The 20,726-nt window shown below is 37.5% G+C and overlaps 3 protein-coding genes across 4 annotated transcripts; 1 reads left to right on the top strand and 2 right to left on the bottom strand.

Annotated features, from left to right (window-relative positions):
- Positions 1-987: 987 nt before the first annotated feature.
- Positions 988-3,784, bottom strand: LOC145008722 (superoxide dismutase [Fe], chloroplastic-like). Its single transcript, XM_078967322.1, has 8 exons — positions 3,669-3,784; positions 3,259-3,324; positions 2,890-3,078; positions 2,613-2,784; positions 2,437-2,510; positions 2,303-2,329; positions 1,330-1,353; positions 988-1,246 (listed from the first exon to the last, which is right to left on the bottom strand). The coding sequence occupies exons 2-8, from the start codon at positions 3,286-3,288 to the stop codon at positions 1,121-1,123; spliced, it is 642 nt and encodes a 213-aa protein (XP_078823448.1). The 5' UTR covers positions 3,289-3,324; positions 3,669-3,784; the 3' UTR covers positions 988-1,120.
- Positions 3,785-7,983: 4,199 nt separating this feature from the next.
- LOC145012724 (translocase of chloroplast 34-like) lies at positions 7,984-10,184 on the top strand. Of its 2 annotated transcripts, none has more exons than XM_078971514.1 (8): positions 7,984-8,120; positions 8,517-8,608; positions 8,768-8,875; positions 8,972-9,096; positions 9,193-9,457; positions 9,529-9,597; positions 9,682-9,843; positions 9,922-10,184. In XM_078971514.1, exons 2-8 carry the CDS (start codon positions 8,522-8,524, stop codon positions 9,997-9,999), a joined length of 894 nt encoding a protein of 297 aa, XP_078827640.1. In that variant the 5' UTR covers positions 7,984-8,120; positions 8,517-8,521; the 3' UTR covers positions 10,000-10,184. The 2 variants fall into 2 exon arrangements, with proteins under 2 accessions (XP_078827640.1, XP_078827639.1); XM_078971513.1 differs by having other exon boundaries at positions 7,992-8,124.
- Positions 10,185-11,430: 1,246 nt separating this feature from the next.
- LOC145010976 (superoxide dismutase [Fe], chloroplastic-like) lies at positions 11,431-13,438 on the bottom strand. Its single transcript, XM_078969575.1, has 9 exons — positions 13,289-13,438; positions 13,160-13,203; positions 12,950-13,024; positions 12,682-12,870; positions 12,438-12,609; positions 12,260-12,333; positions 12,124-12,150; positions 11,773-11,796; positions 11,431-11,660 (listed from the first exon to the last, which is right to left on the bottom strand). The coding sequence occupies exons 1-9, from the start codon at positions 13,317-13,319 to the stop codon at positions 11,547-11,549; spliced, it is 750 nt and encodes a 249-aa protein (XP_078825701.1). The 5' UTR covers positions 13,320-13,438; the 3' UTR covers positions 11,431-11,546.
- Positions 13,439-20,726: the final 7,288 nt, after the last annotated feature.

Here is a 20,726-nt window from a genome sequence, read left to right as displayed (position 1 = left end):
CAATGATTCAAAGCTTATTCGAATATTTGAATAAGATGTATTATTGTTGAATCATCTTCTTGGACATGAAAATTGCATTATCAAATATCCAATTAGATAGGATTTTGGAATTCATTTGACCATAAGTTTTCTGATAAATGATAGTCTTTTGTCAAGATGGATGACGATATTACTACCCTAGCTATAGTACGAATATCTGTTGGAATTAGTTCAACTAATGGACCGTTCAGATTGACCATAATGTTTACTAATTCAAATACTTCCAAAAGGGTTTAGGTGAAATGTAATTTTAGAATCATAGTCTTGGATACATAAATGAAAAATGCATTACCAAGTATCCAGTTGGATTGAATTTTGGATATCGTTTGATGACAAGTCTTATGATAAATGTAAATCTTGTTTATCAAGATATATGATGAATACATCAGTAGGTGATTTGAATATCTGTTGGAATTAGTTCACACTAATAAATTGTTCAGTTTAATCACGATACATAGTAATACCAACTTCATATGGACATGAGTCTAGAACATTTCAAGTGTCGATTCGTATATGGGTCATTGAGAATGTGGAAAGAGGGTGAAATTCAATTCACATATTCTTCGAATTAAAATTATATTATATATTTTAGTTCCTTAGTTTGATTTTATTATAGATTTTCGGTTTTTATTCCATAAAATAAAAGTATTAATAAACTCATTTGTTATTTCGTATGTTACTTTTCTATTTAGGATCAATATGTAAGTTATTTTGACCGATTTAATGTGTCGGTTATGAATCATCTCATTTATTATTGTAAGGATTTTAAGGTTATTAGTCTCGTATATAAGAAGATTAGATTGTAATGTTAAAGAGATCGAAATATTATAATAAAAAGTTTCTCCTGTTTTGGGTTCTCTTTATTTGTTTTCTTGAAAATATCTAGCTTTTATCGCTTCCATATTGTGTGACTTCGATTTGAATTGTTCAATAACTTTTTCAAACATGTAAGTTGTAATCCTCGATAAATATGATATCATACCATAATTCAACTTTAACAAAAGTTAAATAACCATACAGATACAAATATGGTTACAATCATTTATTGTTCAAAAGCTCCATTTGCTCAATAACATCCACTTCAATTGCTTTCATCTCCTTTTTTCTTCCCTGCCATTAAAATCTTTGCTGCTTCAAGCCTCAAACTCACTGCTTCCCAAGACACAAGCTTATCCAAGAACACCGATACATAATCAGGCCTGCGGTTCTGTAAATAAAACAAATTCAAGTTTCACTGATAAACCTTTCATATATCATCCGATTAAGCAACTAAAAGGAACAAGTTCTTACCTGAAAGTCGAGGTAGTATGCATGCTGCAAGTAACAAGTAACACCATATTAGATTCAAAGTGAACGTGTCATAAAGATAGTTTTGTTTCTTTATAGGTTAATGATGTGCAATTGGTCATTTTTGTTTTAATTTAATTTTACACAATAAATCTTTCAACTTGATGCTCATGTAAATTTGAGTCTTTTTGTGTTTTCGTGTTATCGTGTAACACGTATGGTTAAAAATATATCTATTTGTGTCATGGTACGTGTCACACATGTTTGTTATGTGTCGTACAAAAGAGACGTTTTACAATACATGTGTAAATTCGTGTTGACACATATACACAATACATAGACACATATTGTGAGGTCTACAATAAGCATGCATTGTATGTGCATTCACATGTTGGTTAAATGTGAATCCATTTAAAAAAAAGATGGAATTTTCTTCTTTCCCTTTCTCTTTATTGAATTTCCTTCGTTAATTATTTTTTAATAAAATGTTTTGATTTTAATTATATTTGTTAATATTTTTACGTGCCAACTTAATATTGATTTTATTTCTATTTAATTATATTGATGTTTAATTTTTAAGATAACTTATATTTATAATCAATATTAGTTTTATATATAATTTATAACATTGTTATTGCTCTGTTCCTAAATAAAAATTGGTTTTTAATAAATTTAGCAAAGACATTGTTTACATTCATTTATATTTTAAATGCTTAGTAAACAATCGAATAACTATTTTTCTTGTTTTATATGTACAAAATAGACCCAGCCTTGGCCTTCAACTTTTCTCGGTTTTTTTAAAAAAAGAAGACGACTATTATGGGTTTACGCAATAATGGTGTTTTTTTACAAAAATATTAAGTTTTAGGGATCTATTGATTTCAATTAAACGACAAACGACAATGACCAATTGTGTACATGGGCATAAATTTCATTTCTTTATAATGAAAGGGAAATAGGGAATCATGTGTTATACCTCCCAAACATCAATGGTGAGAAGAGGCTACAAAATAGAAGAAAAAGAAACCAATTTATATATTAGTTAATCCATGGTTACAAAAAAAAAAACAATAACAATATTATACTTATTATCTTTAGTTTTTAACTCACATGGTAGTCCAAAACAAGAGGATTAATTGCATTTGGGCTATTCACGACAGCAAGTTTCTTCTCATCCTCTTTGTCTAGAAGGAAACACAAGGGTAAATGTCAAGACTCATCAAAATTAACATGGATGCATTTTATTTTATTTCAAACTTTTTAGCTTTAACCTAACAGACACTTACATACAAGCCAAGCCCAACCAGAACCGAACTGAGTCGTGGCAGCTGATTTCAACTCACTGATTACGCCTTCAAACGAACCAAAATCTCTTTTTATCAGTTCCAAAAGTTCTCCAGATGGCTTTCCACCTCCATTAGGTTTCATAGACTCCCAGAAAAACTCATGGTTCCATATCTGATCCAAGGGTTTCAACAATTAATGGATTTACATTACAATATCTGACACCACTGAAAGTAAACTTAAAAAGAATCAACAAATGACATATATGGCATACAATACCTGTGCAGCATTGTTGAAGGTCGGAAGAATATCACCTTTGTTGTATGAAGTCAAAATTATGCTTTCTAATGTCATTTTATTTAGTTCAGTTCCTTCTATTTGCTTGTTTAGGTTGTTCACGTAAGATCTGTGGTGCTTTCCCCAATGATACTCTAACGTCTCTTTGCTCATATGTGGCTCAAGGGCATCCTACCACAGATGTATCATCATGTAGCACAGGAAGTATATATATATATATATATATATATATATATATATATATATATATATATATATATATATATATTACAGAGATAAACACGTACATCATGTAATTAACGACGTATTGTTCAATATATATTAAGTCAGGCAGGCGTACATGATACGTACCAGTGCAAAAGGAAGAGGCTTCAGATCCATGTTGGCTGATATCGTCAGATGAACAGATCAACGTCTCTGTAACATAAATATTGTAGTTTTTCTTCAAACAGTTAGAAGATGAAGAAGATAACACTTAACAGAAAACTTGCATCTTTATTTGGAGCTAAACCACGTTGGGACACGTGTAAAAACAAGTAATAAGTTTCTGAAAGAGGTTATAATTAGGGTTTTATCTGGATAATCCGTATGAAATCACAAACAAACCAGATAAAAATGATTTACTGACAAAGATATTTCGTCCTAACCCATGGTTCCCCAGAAACCCAAGAAATTTGAAATTTTATCCATGTTCAATCGTTTGATGCAGTCAGAATAACGAATTTGGAAGAAACAGTCGAAGTCGCACAGAGACAACTTACATGCTCCTGTGGCCTTCGTAAAAGCTCCGTGACAATCCACCAAATTCTACAATTAATTGGAATCTTAATCTTAATATGATATATATAGATGACTATGAGAAGACGTTGAAATGTCTCGGATGGGGGGTTGGTTGAGTTTTGTACTACAATTAGTACAGTCTAGCTAGTACTATCAAAAAGCTTGTACTGATCTATATATTTATCAAATCTACGTGTCATGTGGGCCCACATAAATTGTCTTGTAAAATTGGTTATTGAATCTCAATTTATATCCAAGAAAAAAAAAATAGAAAATAAATATATTTTTGTAAGGTGGGTGTAAATTGGAATCTGATGCTACTTAATGGTAACAACGTGGTTCGTAAACGTAGGAGCCATACAAATGGAGAGACAAATTAAGGGATAGGGAGAGGAACCATTTCTTCATTTCGTAACTTCCTGCATGATTGTGGAAAAACTACTTTGTGGGAAGCATGTCGTAAAGTGGGACACATTATTGAACAAGGAAGAAGGTTTGCCTTGGTTGGCTTCGGGAAGATGCATGACATTGAAAAGCTTTCAAGTGGATTAAACTTGGTGAGAATCAGGAAAATGCAGTTGGCTGTAAACAAAGGAAGAATGATTTTGATTGTGAAATTGTAGAATGTAGATGCATCTAGAAGATCAGGGGGATGATGAATCGCACTTTGGAATACTTGTAGTTTTCAAGAAATTAGAGTGTGTCAAAAATATGAATTTTCTAGCGGTTACATGTTAGTGGGTAAATGACTAAATATGGACCTAAATTTTAAATATCACATTTACCTTTTAGATTCTATAACTCCATGATTTTTTTAATGATACCCTTTTCGACGTGGTAAAAAACACATGCCTATTAATTGGTAAGTCGTATCTAATCTAATGATGATCTCAGAACAGTTAAAGAGGCGATTGAAATCTGGAGAGTCGTATCTATTGATGATCTCGTAAATCATGTATGCTAAAAGAAAAGATTGATGCGGCCCTTGGAGTTCTTTGCTTATAAGTTATAACATATCCCTTACTTCCCAAGAACTAGACGATAGCAGCGTCTTTGAAAACAAAGACAAATAGAGATATAAACGGCTAAAAGATAATTCATTTTAAGTAGGGGTAGAATTCATATAGCTAGATACAGGTTAACAATCTTATGCCTTTTGCTTATGTAACTCTGAGATTTTAATGAGAAACAAGCAACTTAAAAGAGGGGGTTTGTGTTTAAGACCTGAATTTATTAGAAACACATAATGAAAACAAGACAATCAATGGTGAACTGGATCCGGTTTCAAATTCTTTCTATCTATTATGTGAAAAAAAAAACTTGGATTGATATCGAATTCAATTATTAATGGTATAAGTTGGTACTAAAAGACATCTAATACCTTTTTTACTTGCCAACATGTTTATTTAAAACAACCAATCTCTTTAATTACACCTAGTCTTACTAAGTAGTTTAAAGAAACTATTAAATCAAACTAAAAGATCGCATACAGTTTCATGGAAGTATTCCACAGAATATTCGTTTCCTTTCACAACCTCGATGGTTTGAAAACAAATAATTCGGGTTTGCAATGACAACTTTTTCTAACCTAGAACCATTGTTATCGGTTTTAACTCCTAAAAGAATTCAGGATTTCAATAATTGAAAATTAACACTAGAATTTAAATGGCCAAAATAAACTAAATAAAAATTCAAAGAATTTGAATCAAGAAAAATATGCATTACTAGACCATAAGTGTTTCCAAAACTAATTTGAAAGGTTTAACCACAACAAAGATGAAATACACACTCTAAAACCAGAAATTGGGTTTTTTAGTCGATAATAGCTACAAATGTTATAAGAATCAAATTGTTAAAAAAAGTTAATCACACTTAAAAATGATGAACAAATGCTTTCGAATGATTCCTAATGCCAACATAAGATGAAAATCACATTCTTCACTCCCTCCGGTCATATATCCCAAAAATAAGGCCTAACTCCCTATTTGTCGAATTTTGGAATGTGCCAAAAGGGCTACTATACGCAAATTAAAACACATAACACATGTAAAAAGCCTAAGAAACCCACTAGCCATGTAAACCCAAAAACACGCTACTTTTTCTTACAATCCTGCCTACCTTTGTTGCCATTTTGTACATCTGATCCATTTACACGACAACGGGAAATACAAGGCAAAAACCATGGCCCATGTAATCTTTAAAGTTTCGTAGCCTATTTTTGCTATATGACCAGTTCTAGAGGGTGAACGATAGAGGCGACGGTCCATAGCTCATCTTTTAAAGGGCTCAATTTTTTTATTGAAATTATTATATTTAGAAAATAGTACAAATAATTTTTTTTAATTATTGATTTTTTATAAAAAAAACTTGATTATATTTGTGTATTTTAAGGGAACATTTTTTTTTCTCTCGTCCTCCGCCCAAAATATATTTGGAACGGCCCATAAATGGCCACTGTGAAACCAACACTTAATTTTACATGACATGGTTAGTCTTCTGTCTTTACCGGCCAAATATGAAATTTCCAACCCTTTTGTTCATTTAATGATTGTCCTAAACCAAAGCTTCCCAACCTAATCCCAAGTATGCTCCATGATTCCAATGTCCCTACAATACATCAAAGCCCGCACAAATAATTAAATTCCACGAGATTCCACAAAATGACCCGTAAATGATAAAATTCATAAATGAAATGCAATTACATGAGATAAACATGCATGAAATACATCCAACAATCCATTTCATTATAGTTTTATGTCACCTTAAAGCCAATTCAACTATCTAAAACTTTTATATATCCTCAATATAACAAGAACATTTCCACAACTTATTTATGTGTTCAATATATTTAATTTATATCATTTTTGTAAGTTTTGTATAAATCAATATATTTCGAAATTAAAGTAATATAAATTCATGTCATATTATAGATAAATATTACTAGTTTCATTGTCTGTTTATAACTCTATATTTATACCAACAAAATATTACAATAATAATTAATTCATATTATATGTATATATGTTTACTTACTACCAAAGCTTTAGTTTTATAATATTAATGTATTCTTAAATGTTATAAAAAGTTATTTTATATGTGTTTCAATGTATAGTAGATTAAATTAAATTAAATAACGTTGGAACATTTTATTTAGCAAAATGATTGAAAATCTAAACTTAATCAAATATATTTTTTAAATGGGATGAAATTAGATTTATCTTGTTTATTTCGTCAATCAAACATGTTTAGTAAACGAATTAAATTCGAATCGACCATTTTTCATTTCAAATAACAATAATGGGCAACAGTTATCAATAGTTTGCACAACCCCCGTTCCAAACCTGATGATTGTTACTCAATGAAGACTTTACCCGGGATATAGAACAATATCGCAGGTATAAAGAATGATCTCATGAAAAAAACATCCATGTCAGTCTAGTGATCTCCAAGCAATTAGGTCCCACTTGTGAAATTTGGAAATTTGGCTTAACACTAGATGGCTCATATACAGTGTGTACCCTTAGGAAAAAATGGGATTATCGATCCCTTACCATCAATTATAATTTTCATTGGATTAAAGAAATACCACTAAAAGTCTTCTGTTTCATTTAGAGGGCGCAAGCTAGCAGAATTCCAACGACAAATGAACTTTCAAAAAGAGGGGTAATCTTGGAAACATTGACATGTTGAATGTGTGAGGAGATAGAAGAGTGTCCAAACCATACTCTTGTGGCATGCTCTTATGCAAAGATGGTCACAGAGGGGATATAGAGATGGTGTAGTGTGCAAGTTGGAAGTTTTCTTAAGGCAAATGACATTCTAGAGTTCACAGCGAGGTGGGGGTCATGTCCAGAGAGAAGAAGGATTTTTATAGCCATTTGTTATTGTGTGCTATGGTCTATTTGGATAGCAATTAATGATAGAGTTTTCAGGGAAATCTGGCTGCCACCAAATAAAGTCATAGATATTATCAAATCCATGACCTTTCTTTGGGTGAAAATAGGGGTAAAATGAATGAGTCAACATGGACAAAACTGATCTCAATGTCTTTTTTCTTAATCTGTAACTTCAGTTGTTTTTTTTTTCGTTGTTGTTTGTGGTTCTGTGTTTTGCCACTCGTTTATGTGGCTTGTATTGTCGTTCCTTTTTCTTCTCTTTTTTATTGGTTTGGGTTGAATCGTTTTTTTTACTCTACTACAAGGGCTAAAAGATCGTTTATGAGATACTACAGGGGCCATTTAGGCAATGGCTCTAAAGTGCAAAACCCTGGTGTTGATAATCTCGTCTTCTGTAATACAGAACAACAACAAGCATTTCTTTTAACCCTCTTCTCTTCCAATTGTGTTTGTTAGGGTTTCTCTTTGCGTCCCACTATCCATCATAATTTGCTCTGTTACATACTATTTGAAGTCACAAATATCTTGTCGCTAAAGGTTGGTAAGATCCAAAACCCATGTTCTTATCCTTGTTAATTTGAGTTTCAATTTTGGTTTCCTGCCATTTGATTTTGTATACATTTACTCCCTCATTCCCCGAAAATTGATTTTGTATGTCAATCAATAGCAGTTGAAGTCCGTATGAAATTTCAAGTTACAAATCAATCAATATCAAATCCGAATCGAGCTGTAATTTATTTCAAACTAAGGAAGTAATCTTCAAGTTTTTCTAGCTTTGTTTCCGTTCACTAATGCATAAGTCCTGCTTGACGGAATTTACATAAAATTACTTGTTTATTAAGTTTTCTACATGTTTCGAAATTTCAATTCTGTTCTCATGAGTTAAAATTAGGTTACATTACAGTTTAATCGTATTGTTTTACGAACTTTCAGGTTCGATGGCCCGTGAATGGACAGGAATTCAACTGTTTCCTCTTGCAACCCAGACCAAGTTGTTGGAACTACTGGGAGATTTAAAGACGAAGGTGTACATCAATCCCTAGTTGTTCTCTTTACTTTCGTTTAACGTCTATTGTAAAACCTAATTTTCATGGTTTAAGTCGATTCAATTGAGAATTCCTGAGAAGCTTGTTGTGAAAGAAGCATTATTTGCTATTAAAATTTGGATCCTTGTAATATCACAGGAGAGGGACAGTTTGACTATCCTTGTAATGGGAAAGGGAGGTGTTGGGAAATCTTCAACTATAAACTCCATTCTTGGTGAACGAGCAGTTGCAGTCAGTGCCTTTCAGGTATATCATACACCCTCATAGCTTCATAGCTTATAACACCATTAAAGTAATTCCACTTTGTAACTTTCATTTCATTTATATAATTTTTTGTTTCAGTCAGATGTCCCAAGACCAGTGATGGTTTCCCGTGAAAGATCTGGATTCACATTGAACATCATCGACACACCAGGGATTGTTGAAGGAGGTTATGTGAATGACCAGGCTCTTGACCTCATCAAAAGGTGTGGTATTCAGTATTCAGTATCAAAATCTGGATTGAATAATATTGTTTATGAAATATGAATTATGTCTGAATGAGTTGGTTTGTGATTTTGCAGGTTTCTTTTGAACAAAACAATAGATGTTTTGTTATATGTGGACAGATTGGATGCGTATAGAGTGGATAACTTGGATAAACAGATTGTGAAGGCAATAACAGAGAGTTTTGGTAAAGAAATATGGCATAAAGGAGTGGTAGTGCTAACACATGCTCAGCTCACACCACCAGATTGTCTTGGTTATGATGACTTCTTTGGAAAAAGATCAGAGGCTCTTCTAAAAGTTGTAGAATCTGGAGGGCGTTTCAGGAAACGTGAAATTCAGGTACTCAGTCTCTTTTTATTTACTTATATATAATTTCTTTAATCTGATTGGTGTGGATATTTTTCTTGTAGGGGCACTCAATTCCAGTTGTGTTGGTTGAAAATAGTAGCAGGTGTAATAAAAATGAACGTGAGGAGAAGGTTAGTGGTTATTGCTATATCATGTTTTGACCTTGATTGATTGATTTTTTTTTTTTTTTTTTTTTTTTTTTTTTTTGGAATCAGATTCTTCCAAATGGAAGTGCTTGGATTCCTAATATAGTTGAAGTGATTACAAAAGTTGCTACCAATGAAAGCAGTAGCATTTTGGTTGACCAAAAGTTGATTGATGGCCCAAATGCAAATGAAAGAGGGAAAATCTTCATTCCTCTCATCATTGCATTTCAAGTAAGTTGTTATGTTTAAACTTTTCTGCTTGTGGGTCCCTTTCCCTTTCCCTTTGTTTGATTGTTTTTATTTTTGCAGTACTTCTTTGTTGTGAAACAAGTTCAAAAATGGATCAAGGATGATATTGCTAAACAACCAAAGTCTTCATGGGAATGAGCTCTTTTTGCTGCTTTTGTGGTTAATGTTATGTGGAGTTAGAGACAGTTGTTTGTTGGCGGGGTTTTTATTAAGTATTGTGTAACTTTGGAAAATGACTTGGTGTTATTATATTAGACGAATTTTGACAAATTTTTAATGATTTTCTGGTGTGGTTCTAATAAACATTTCGAGTTTTCAGAGTCCTTATCGGAAGTATATGATGTTGTAGGCCTAACTTTTAGCATTTAAGGAAACTTGAATGCAATGGGATAATTTGGATTTCCATGTCATAAATACTTGGAAGTTATTAAATGTAACTGTATTTATGGTGCCCTTATTATAACGACAAAAATAACAAGCAAAAATTAAGCAACTTCCAAATAACCAATGTTGGAGGGGCTCTCCAAATGCTCCGATCTCCATCTATGAAATGGGCCATATGGGTCCCCGCAAATGGGCCATTGGCTTGTGATATATAATTATTAAAAAAACAAAATAAATGATAAAATCTACCGTCTAACTTCAATTTTTAGGATTTCCACATATTATTGATGTTCTTTTTGTATCAAATACCGAAATTAAATAAATCCAATCAAGTATGAAAACTATAAAAACCCAGCAAAAATTATAGATTCTTCTATCTAAATTATATCCACTACGAAAATGTGTTAATTCTCACTGTGAGGTGATCATTTTCTACATTGAGCAATGTCCACTAAGAAATGGGCAGATTTCTCATTGTGTAAAATGATCATTTCCGACAATAAGAACTGACCTTTTCCAAACAAAAAAATGTATTAAAAGCTCAAATTTTCCTCACTAAGAAATGGTTAATTCCCATTAAAAACCATTATCTCTGTAATACAAGATTTAAACTTAAATCGATGTATGAAAGTAGGTTTTAGAGAAATTTCAATATATATTATCAGAGGGAAAAAAAACTGAAGATATTTTTTATATACTCACTGTAAAATGGATGACCCACTAACGAAATGCTCCAAAATAACTTCTTTGGCCATTTTCCAGTTGGGTTCCCCAATTTCGTAGTGAGATCCTTACTTCGTATTTGGACTTGAGAAATAAATGGTTATTGGGGGGGGGGGGGGGGGGGGGGGGGGGGATTTCTATAAATTTGATTATTTTTTGGATTTTTAATTTTTAATTTTTCGATATTTTAGTTTTTTAAACGGTGGTGATAAAATTGTTACTTTATGAATTGAATAACATCAAGGTGCTCAACTCATAATCACCAATGTTTAGCTCATCTAAGTAGTTCAACCAAAGATTCTACACACAAAAAAAAAAGAGGGGCGGAGCCAGTAGGGGGCTAGTGGGTGCCCCCACCCCCATCTAACTCCATTGGTATGTGTAATGTATATGCTTCGGTAAAAATAGTTTTAATTTTCTAATAGTTTATTACTAAATAAGAAATAGCTAGGCTGCATCCCCTTTGATTTGATAACTTTTTTCAAACTTTCTTTGTAATCCTCAATAAATATCATACCATACATCATAAAGCAATTATTTCGACACAAGTTATTTAAATAACGATACAGATACAAATATCATTTATTTTCCTTCCCTGCCACCAAAATCTTGGCTGCTTCAAGTCTCAAACTCACTGCTTCCCATGAAACAAGCTTATCCAGGAACACCGATATATAATCAGGCCTACGGTTCTACAAAACATATACAATTTTCATTAATCAACCTTTTCATATCTCATCATACACACACAAACACATATATTATATATGATTAAATGAGTAAATTAAAAGGACACATTCTTACCTGAAAATCGAGGTAGTATGCATGCTGCAAGTAACAACATATTAGATTAAAAGTGAACGTGCCATATATATAGTTTAATTTCCTTCTTTATGGGTTAAAAAACTGGTTTTCAACAACTTTAGCAAAAACATTGTTTATATATATGTTCATTTATACTTTAAATGCTTAATGAACAGTCAAATAGTTTGCTTGTTTAACTGCTGACTCTTTTGTAAAAAAAAACATGATTATATATACAAAACTATAAAGTTTTAAGGATCCATCGATTTCAATTAAACGACAGTGTCACAATGTGGGGCATAAATTTCATTTCTTTATAATGAAAGGGAAATAGGGAATCATGTGTTATACCTCCCAAACATCAATGGTGAGAAGAGGCTACAAAATAGAAGAAAAAGAAACCAATTTATGTATTAGTTAATCCATGGTTACAAAAAAAAAAAAACAATAACAATATTATACTTATTATCTTTAGTTTTTAACTCACATGGTAGTCCAAAACAAGAGGATTAATTGCATTTGGGCTATTCACGACAGCAAGTTTCTTGTCATCCTCTTTGTCTAGAAGGAAACACAAGGGTAGAAATGTCAAAACTCATCAAAATTAAAAAGGATGCATTTTATTTTATTTCAAACTTTTTAGCTTTAACCAAACAAACACTTACATACAAGCCAAGCCCAACCAGAACCGAACTGAGTAGTGGCAGCTGATTTCAACTCACTGATTACGCCTTCAAACGATCCAAAATCTCTGTTTATCAATTCCAAAACTTCTCCAGATGGCTTTCCACCACCATTAGGTTTCATGGACTCCCAGAAAAACTCATGGTTCCATATCTGATCCAAGGGTTTCAACAATTAATGGATTTACATTAAAATCTGACAAATGGCATATATGGCATACAATACCTGTGCAGCATTGTTGAAGGTCGGAAGAATATCACCTTTGTTGTATGAAGACAAAATTATGGTTTCCAGTGTCATTTTATCGAGTTCAGTTCCTTCAATTTGCTTGTTTAGGTTGTTGACGTAAGCTCTGTGGTGCTTTCCCCAATGATACTCGAATGTCTGTTTGCTCATATGTGGCTCAAGGGCATCCTACCACAGACAAATGTAACAGGAACAGTAAAAATACATATTACAGAGATAAACACATCATGTAATGTAACTCGCGTACCAGTGCATAAGGAGGAGGCTTCAGATCAACGCTGGCTGATATCTTCTGATGAACAGATTTCCTGTTACACCGCCTCTGTAATATAAATAAATGTAGTTAGAAGATGAGAAAAAAAAAATTGCATCTTTATTTGGAAGCAACTTCAGAAAACCAGTTTGGGACATATCCACGTTGAAATATTTGATGCAAAGTCGAACAGAGAAAACTAACCTGCCTGTGTGGGCATTGTAAGCTCGGAGAGAATCCAGAAAATGCTGCAATGCAATTAATTGGAATTTGAATGTGTAATCAATTAAGTAAGTGTCTGTCAAATATCGATAGACTAAGCAATGGCAAAACCTGAGGTGAGATGAGAAGTCGCCATTACCATCCTTGTGCAGCAGAGCAGAGCTTGTTGTAATAAGGCGAGGATAGTTTGGTTGACTGTTGATGGAGTTGTACTACAAAATGGTACTATGTACTAATATTTTCTTTTAAAATGTCACTATAGTTATTTTTGTCTAACTCTTTAATTTAATTTGACCTTTTAAACGAGGGTATGGCCTCATATTTTACGGGTTTACAGGTCGCAATAGACATTATGTCGACATAGATGCCAACATATCCAATATAGCGTATGTAAGATGCCCACATGTAATTGCAATGAAAAATAAATCATTTCTGTTTTCTTTTGGGGAAAAAAAGGGTATAACGGTCACAATCTTTATCTTCACAAATTCTCATTCATCCTCTCCTCCATTATCACCTAAACCTAGCTCCCTCCTCTCGTTTTCTCTGTCACCCATTTCCACCAATGTACTAATCTTTATCTTCTCAAATTCTCATTCATATGTACCAGAATTCAACCTTTTTCTTGGATTATTCACATGTTATTTATACATGTAAGAAAAATGGTTAAAATCGGTTGTCTTCAAAATGGCGCCAAAACGATTAGTTATAGCACATAACCGAAGCATACATCATCGTGATGTCATCAGAAGACTTTTTGGTAGGAAAATGCATGGGTGAACTTTTTCCTTATATAGAAATCCGTTTAGGTTTCAGGGTGCTATCCTTTGGAACCCCGTCCGCTGACCGGTCAGCAGAACCACCGCCAGGGGCTCTGCCCCTTAAACCCTGCTAGGGGCGTTGCCCCTAGACCCCGCCAGGGGCATTGTCCCTTGGAACTGTGAGAAAGTATAAACTCAAGATCTTTCCCAACATCAATGTAACACCCAAAGTTTTAAAGGCCAAGAAAGGAAAGAAAGCCCTAATTTTTATGGGTCGACTCGGCGAGTCCGAGCGGGATCCGGGTCAAGGTGTAAGTGGCCAACTCGGCGAGTCGGCCAAGTGGACTCGGCGAGTCTGGTCTGTGCGAGGAAAACCCTAAATTCAGGACTTTGGGCGCTATTTAAGCTTCTTATTCTCTCCATTAGGGTTCCTTAGATCATCCCTCATTCAGAAAACGAAGCCTAAGCCTCCATTGTTGTGCATCCAAGCTTCCAAGCCATTTTTGGGTGATTTGAAGGAAGAAGAGGGAGGGGAATCAGTGAAGCCTCAAGGATTGGCTTCAGATCTGGAGTTTGTGGAGTCTTTTTGAGGTATTGAAGGTATTAAGTCATTTCCTTCCCTTAGATCTAATTTGGTTGTGAGTTTTGGGCTTTTTAAGCCATGATTAGCCACCCTTATGGGTTAGAAGCCGGATCTGGAGTTGCTACTTCAAATCCAAGTGTGTTATGGCCTGGAGAAGCAAAAAGTATCAGCCCTTGAGTCGATTTTGAAGCCCCTTGGCCTTAAACCCTAGTTTATGGCATATTTTGCCTAGATCTCCTTCTCTACACGTAAAGTTTGCAACTTTACGTGAGGAATAGGCTTGGGAAGGGTAGATCTACAGTTTGGAGTCCACGCATGACTCAAAAGTCCTCTGCATGTAAGGAGAACTGAAGGGACTCGACGAGTAGCATGAAGTTGTGGAGAAACTCGACGAGTGGGATGAACAACTCGTTGAGTCGTATGAAGATTGCCTTGTACTCGGCGAGTCTGTTCTTGGACTCGGCGAGTCAGGTCGCGAAACCCCAAACCCTTCGAGTTGAGACTCGAATCAGTGAGTCGGATGGAGACTCAGTGAGTTGGACAGGTCAGGACTCAGAAATCGGTAGACTCGGCGAGTCGAGTCGCGAATGGAAGGAATCTGATCATTTTGAACTCGGCGAGTCAGTAGGGTGACTCGGCGAGTAGGGTTGACCTGGAAGGTTGACTTTGACTAGGACTTTGACCTTGGACCAGGGTTGACTTGGTTATCTTTCGGGGGTCAGTTAGACTCAGTGTTGCATTGATATTGGTAGTTCAGGGAGCAAGGGGAGCAGGAGTTCCGTGAGTTGTCGGGCAGCAACTAGTGAGATCATCAGCAAGTTCAGCCAGTGCAGGTGAGTTTCCCTTTCTACGAATAGGTCTAAGGCCACAATGCCGGCCCATGTAGTTATGAGTAGAAGACCTGGGGGTTAGCCCTAGGCACAATATGCTAGTATGATTTTCAGGATGAGGTCCAGTAATAGCGGGCGGGTGCCCAAGGAATTGTTTATATGATAGTTTATACTTGTTGTCTGTGTGATACATGTATGTGCCTGGTAAGGAGGTGAGTGTGGGCGAGGTCCCGTATCTCACCAATAGCAGAGTGTGGATGGGGTTCCATATCTCATTAGTAGCAGAATAGGGGCGAGGCCCAAACTAGAATAGGAGTGAGAGTGGGCTAGGCTCGTACCTCACTACCATTAGGAGCGTGGATGGGGTCCCATGACTCATCAGTAGCAGGACATGGGCGAGGCCCAGGATAGGCGAGGCCTTAGGACATAACCAGTTGCATGTGTTAGTTATGTGTTGTGAAATGTTTATGTGTTATTATTTGTTGGCGGGCGAGGCCCTGTGACAGGCGAGGCCTAAGTAAAACAAAAATGTATCCGAGCGGGGCTCGAAGCCAGGCGGGGCCTGGAGTGGCGGGGTCGTTGTAGCAGGCGAGGCCCGAGGTAGGGGCGAGGCCCAAGATAGTGGGCGTGTCCCAGTATGTGCAGTATGTGGTTATGCATGGTATGTGGTAGGGTGGGGAACTCATTAAGTTTCGTGCTTACGGTTTTCAGTTTTGGTTTCAGGTACTTCCGGTAGCAGAGGGAAGAGCTCGGGGTGATCGCATGGCACACACCATAGATTAGACAACCTGGGAATGTTTACTCTAATAATGGACATGTGTTTTGAAAACTTATACTCATATTATGTTTTGGAATGATGACTTTACTTTAAGTAATGGTTTATTAAAATGAAATTTTTGGTCTTAAATTTTGGGTCGTTACAAGTTGGTATCAGAGCCTTGGTTTGAGGGATTCGGACATGCTCTCGGGTGTGTCTTAACTCAAACTGAGGAATTGGTAAAGAAGTTTTCAAAATAGAAAGACAGTTTTGTAAAAAATAAAAATAAAAAAATAAAAAAAAACGGTTTTAGAAAAGCAAAACGAATTCAGAAAGAAAAAGAGGTGTGGTGCATGCAATTAACCGAGCTCAAGTAAGTACCCTAAAATACCCATACAAGTTTATGGTTTGATTATCAATTAATATAACAGCATGCTAGATTAGGACTAAGGATCTAGGGAGGATGCCTTATGTGCCTGTTATATGTGCTTTTGATCTGCATGATGGTGTTGAATAGTCAGTAGTAGGATAGCCTGATTAGGTTATGCCTAAGTTTATGAGTTGTGTTGCATGCTAGTTCAGATTCTTGCTATGTGGATATGATTGCTTGAGTATGTTATGGTTAGATTTTCCCTTGTCTGAATGCTGCTTGCTTTGTGCATTGTGGGATTCTAAGTGATGGGAGTTAGCCATTAGGTGGATACATCACGTCACATGTGATCAGGGTTGAATAATCTCAGAGTGTTGGATTTGGTCCTATTGCGCAGCTCTTGTTTGAGTCCAACCGTTGTAGGAACGAGTCTTTTACTTGAAGGATTATCTGAGCCTCGTTACATGTGATGGTATCCAGGTGATGGCTAATTGGCATTGCGAGGAGGCCTTCAGTAGCTGAGGACTGGTTTGAGTTGAGTCAAAGGTTTCCCTAGGGTAAGCTTAGGATGAGGTAGTGCTGGGAGCAGTAGTAGTAGAAAAGGGACCTGGTGGAGTCAAAGCAGTTCTTGAGGAAAGTACGGATAGATGTGGAAGGTAGTATGGGCCCGTACTACTGAAAGCAGAGGATCCGTACTCGATTCGCGAATGGCCGAGACAAGACCGGGAACCTGGTAGTGAGTATGTTTGGTCTCGCAGCAGTGAGCAGTATTCTGATAATGGTTATGTTATATGTTTCAGTATGGTAACATTGCAAGAGGGACCAGCGGGCAGATCAGGCGCCGGTGGGGGATTGGGCTCGGGTTTAGGGGCCGAGCAGCTCGAGGAGCGGATGAGAGAGTTGATATCAGCCGAGGTTACGCGCATTATTCTAGCTCAGACTCCTGTGATCTTTGGCACGGTCAAGGAGGGTATATTGGAGATTTTGGATGAGAGGTTGGGAGCCTTCCGTACTGAGATGATGGTTTTGTTGGGAGCGCATACCTTGACATTTCGGGAGTTCAGGGCTTGCGGGGCACCAGATTATCATGGGGCTAGGGACCCCATCGCTAGTAGCAGATGGTTGGCTGATGTTGCCAACGCATTCCGTACGAGCCGGTGTCCTGAGGAGGACAAGGTCAGACTCGCTTCCTGTCTTCTGAAGGACAGAGCGAGGGATTGGTGGGAGGAGATTGGTCATGCTTTGGGTGATGATGCCGCGTTGGACATGATGACTTGGAGTGATTTCTCAGCTAGGTTCAGAGCGGAGTTTTCGCCGATTATTGAGGTGCAGACTACTGAGACTGTGGCGGAGATCACCACCAAGTTCAGGGAGAGAGCCCTTCTTGTTCCGTAGTATGTCGCGGATGAGGAGATGAAGAAGGCACGATATCATGAGATGTTGAGGGATGACATCAGGGAGTTGAGCAGGTCCGGTTGTAAGACGCTGGAAGATATGATTTCTCAGGCCAGGGAGAGGGAAATTGATTTGGAGCAGATCCGGAAGAGGAAGTCGGATGAGGTTCAGGTAGCCGTGAGTTCGGGCAAAAGGCCCAAGGGATCGGATTCAAGATCGAGGGATCATCAGGACCGCATTCGATGCGGCAAGTGTGGTAGGATGCACGGGGGTGCGTGCAGGAGTGGTAGTGGTGGTGAGTCTGGCTGTTTCAGGTGCGGTCGGACTGGTCATTTTAGCAGAGATTGTACTATTACCATCACCTAGGGATCAGACTTGATATGTTTTCACTGCAATCAGCGGGGCCACAAGAAGGCCCAGTGCCCCAATTTTCTTTCAGCAGGACGGGTGATGGCACCTGCCCCTGCAACTTTGAGGATCACAGACGGCCGTCAGGGTCGTGCGGAGGCGCCTGCGGTAGGAGGCAGGGCTTTTCAGATGGCTACTTTGGAGACACGAGCAGCGCCGGACGTTGCAGGTATGCGATTTCCGTTTTCAGTTCTCCTATTTGTGCTTGATGTTATATTGTTATGGTTCTGCATCATTATCTGTATGAGTTTTTTTTTTTTTTTTTGAGCGGGTTGATTGTGATCGAGTTATATGCCATCTGCATACCTTGGATATTGGTCAGTAGTTAAGGGATGGGTTGTATCGAAGAAGGTTACTTAGGGTGCAGTATCTGTAGCATGCCTTGGAGGGACTCGGTATGTCTCATTAGTTCGGAGCCGTATAAATTTTAGAATGGACAGGTTAGATCCTTAGCTATGGTAAGCTTGGGATTCCTCAGCGGATTGATTATGGTAGCAAGGATTGGGATTTCTCTTCATTGAGCATCGAGGCGTAAGCAGGATCTAAGTGGGGGAGAATCCTCCGAGTGTATAAGGGTAAGAGCACGCAAATCCAGATCGAGTATGTGACTTCTGAGAAGGAAAAGAGGTAGTTCAGCATTTGACAGATTGAGTAGTTCAGGGTTGGGAGTTTGAGAAACTCCCCATCAGTCTGTGCGTGTAAAGGGTAATGGTGAGTATGTGGTTCGGATTCAGGTTGAAGGGTCGCCTGTAGGACTCGTGTGAGTCGGAATGGAGATCTTGAGGTCAAATAGCAGGAGATGTTTTCGTGTTAGCAGTCAGTGGCAGAAGCAGCATGTAGAGCATGGAAGAGTGGCGGGAGAGCCTCGGCTATCTTCAGCAGCAGTTAGTGGTAGAAAGTGATGTAAGACTACGGGGCGGCCGTAGCATTCACTAGCAGTCAGTGGTGGGAAGTGTTGTCAGACTACGGGGCATCTGTAGCATTCCGTAGTAGCTTCGTTGGCGGAGTCGGGGCGAGGCCCTTATCTCCTAGCATTCAGATAGGGATCGGGAATGGGGAATGGATGAGAATGGTAAGGAGTTGCCTGTATAGCCATTGAGAGATGAGACCTTGGAAGAGGCTGCTCTAGGATATAGTCGGGTGAGACCCGTGGGCGAGTCCCGTATGAGGATAACAGTATAGGTGAGACCTGAGAGCAGGGTTGCTCAGTAGTATGGTTGGGTGAGACCCGTGGGCGAGGCCCGTGAGTTTTAGCAGCACAGGTGGGACCTGGTAAGGATCTTAGTGTCTAGATAAGGGGATCGGGGATCCCAGGAAATTGTATTACCAGCATGGTAGAATAGATTAAGCAGTATAGGTGGCGGAAGTATCTTCGAATGTCGCTGGGAGCGACTAGTGGTTGTGACAGGTCAGTAATCGGTGAGAGTCGGTAATCCATATATTGATAGGTTGGTAAGGAACAGGATGGTTTCAGTTCATCCGGAAGCCAGATAAGGAATATCAGGATTTCTAGTCAGTAGCAGTGCGGGGATGCAGAGTATGGTGGAATTCAGTTAGTCGATCGTGGGGTGCTCGACACCGAATGATAGTAGAAAGAATGCCAAGTGGATACTGGCAATGATGACCCGTACAGAGTAGCGGGAGTAATAGATTAGGTGAAGACAGGGTCTTCACAGTGGCAGAGGAGATAAATGGTTATGGAGAGTTGCCTTGGGAAGGCAAGGAAATCGCGCAAGGAAAGAAGGGGTGAACCCCTATGTTGCAGTACTCGGAGAATACCAGAAAGATTGTCGGTTGAGTAAGTTGTGTTTCCAGGATGTTCATGGTCAGGATGCGCCCGAGATTATTAACGGTAAGGATTGACGTTAGTCCGAATGACTGAACGGAAGGCCAGCAAAGTTAGGCAACTAGTGGCAGAATGAATGGTGGGGTATGGAGGCAAATCGCAAGCAGTAGAGTATAGTAAACTTCGAGGATGAAGTTTAGTTTAAGTGGGGGAGAGTTGTAACACCCAAAGTTTTAAAGGCCAAGAAAGGAAATAAAGCCCTAATTTTTATGGGTCGACTCGGCGAGTCCGAGCGGGATCCGGGTCAAGGTGTAAGTGGCCAACTCGGCGAGTCGGCAAAGTGGACTCAGCGAGTCTGGTCTGTGCGAGGAAAACCCTAAATCCAGGACTTTGGGTGCTATTTAAGCTTCTTATTCTCTCCATTAGGGTTCCTTAGATCATCCCTCATTCAGAAAACGAAGCCTAAGCCTCCATTGTTGTGCATCCAAGCTTCCAAGCCATTTTTAGGTGATTTGAAGGAAGAAGAGGGAGGGGAATCAGTGAAGCTTCAAGGATTGGCTTCAGATCTGGAGTTTGTGGAGTCTTTTTGAGGTATTGAAGGTATTAAGTCATTTCCTTCCCTTAGATCTAATTTGGTTGTGAGTTTTGGGATTTTTAAT

This window comes from Lactuca saligna, chromosome 8 (assembly GCF_052625555.1).
Source record: "Lactuca saligna cultivar CGN05327 chromosome 8, ASM5262555v1, whole genome shotgun sequence".
NCBI classification, from domain to species: Eukaryota; Viridiplantae; Streptophyta; class Magnoliopsida; order Asterales; family Asteraceae; genus Lactuca; species Lactuca saligna.
This window is presented reverse-complemented; position numbering and strand designations above follow the sequence as displayed.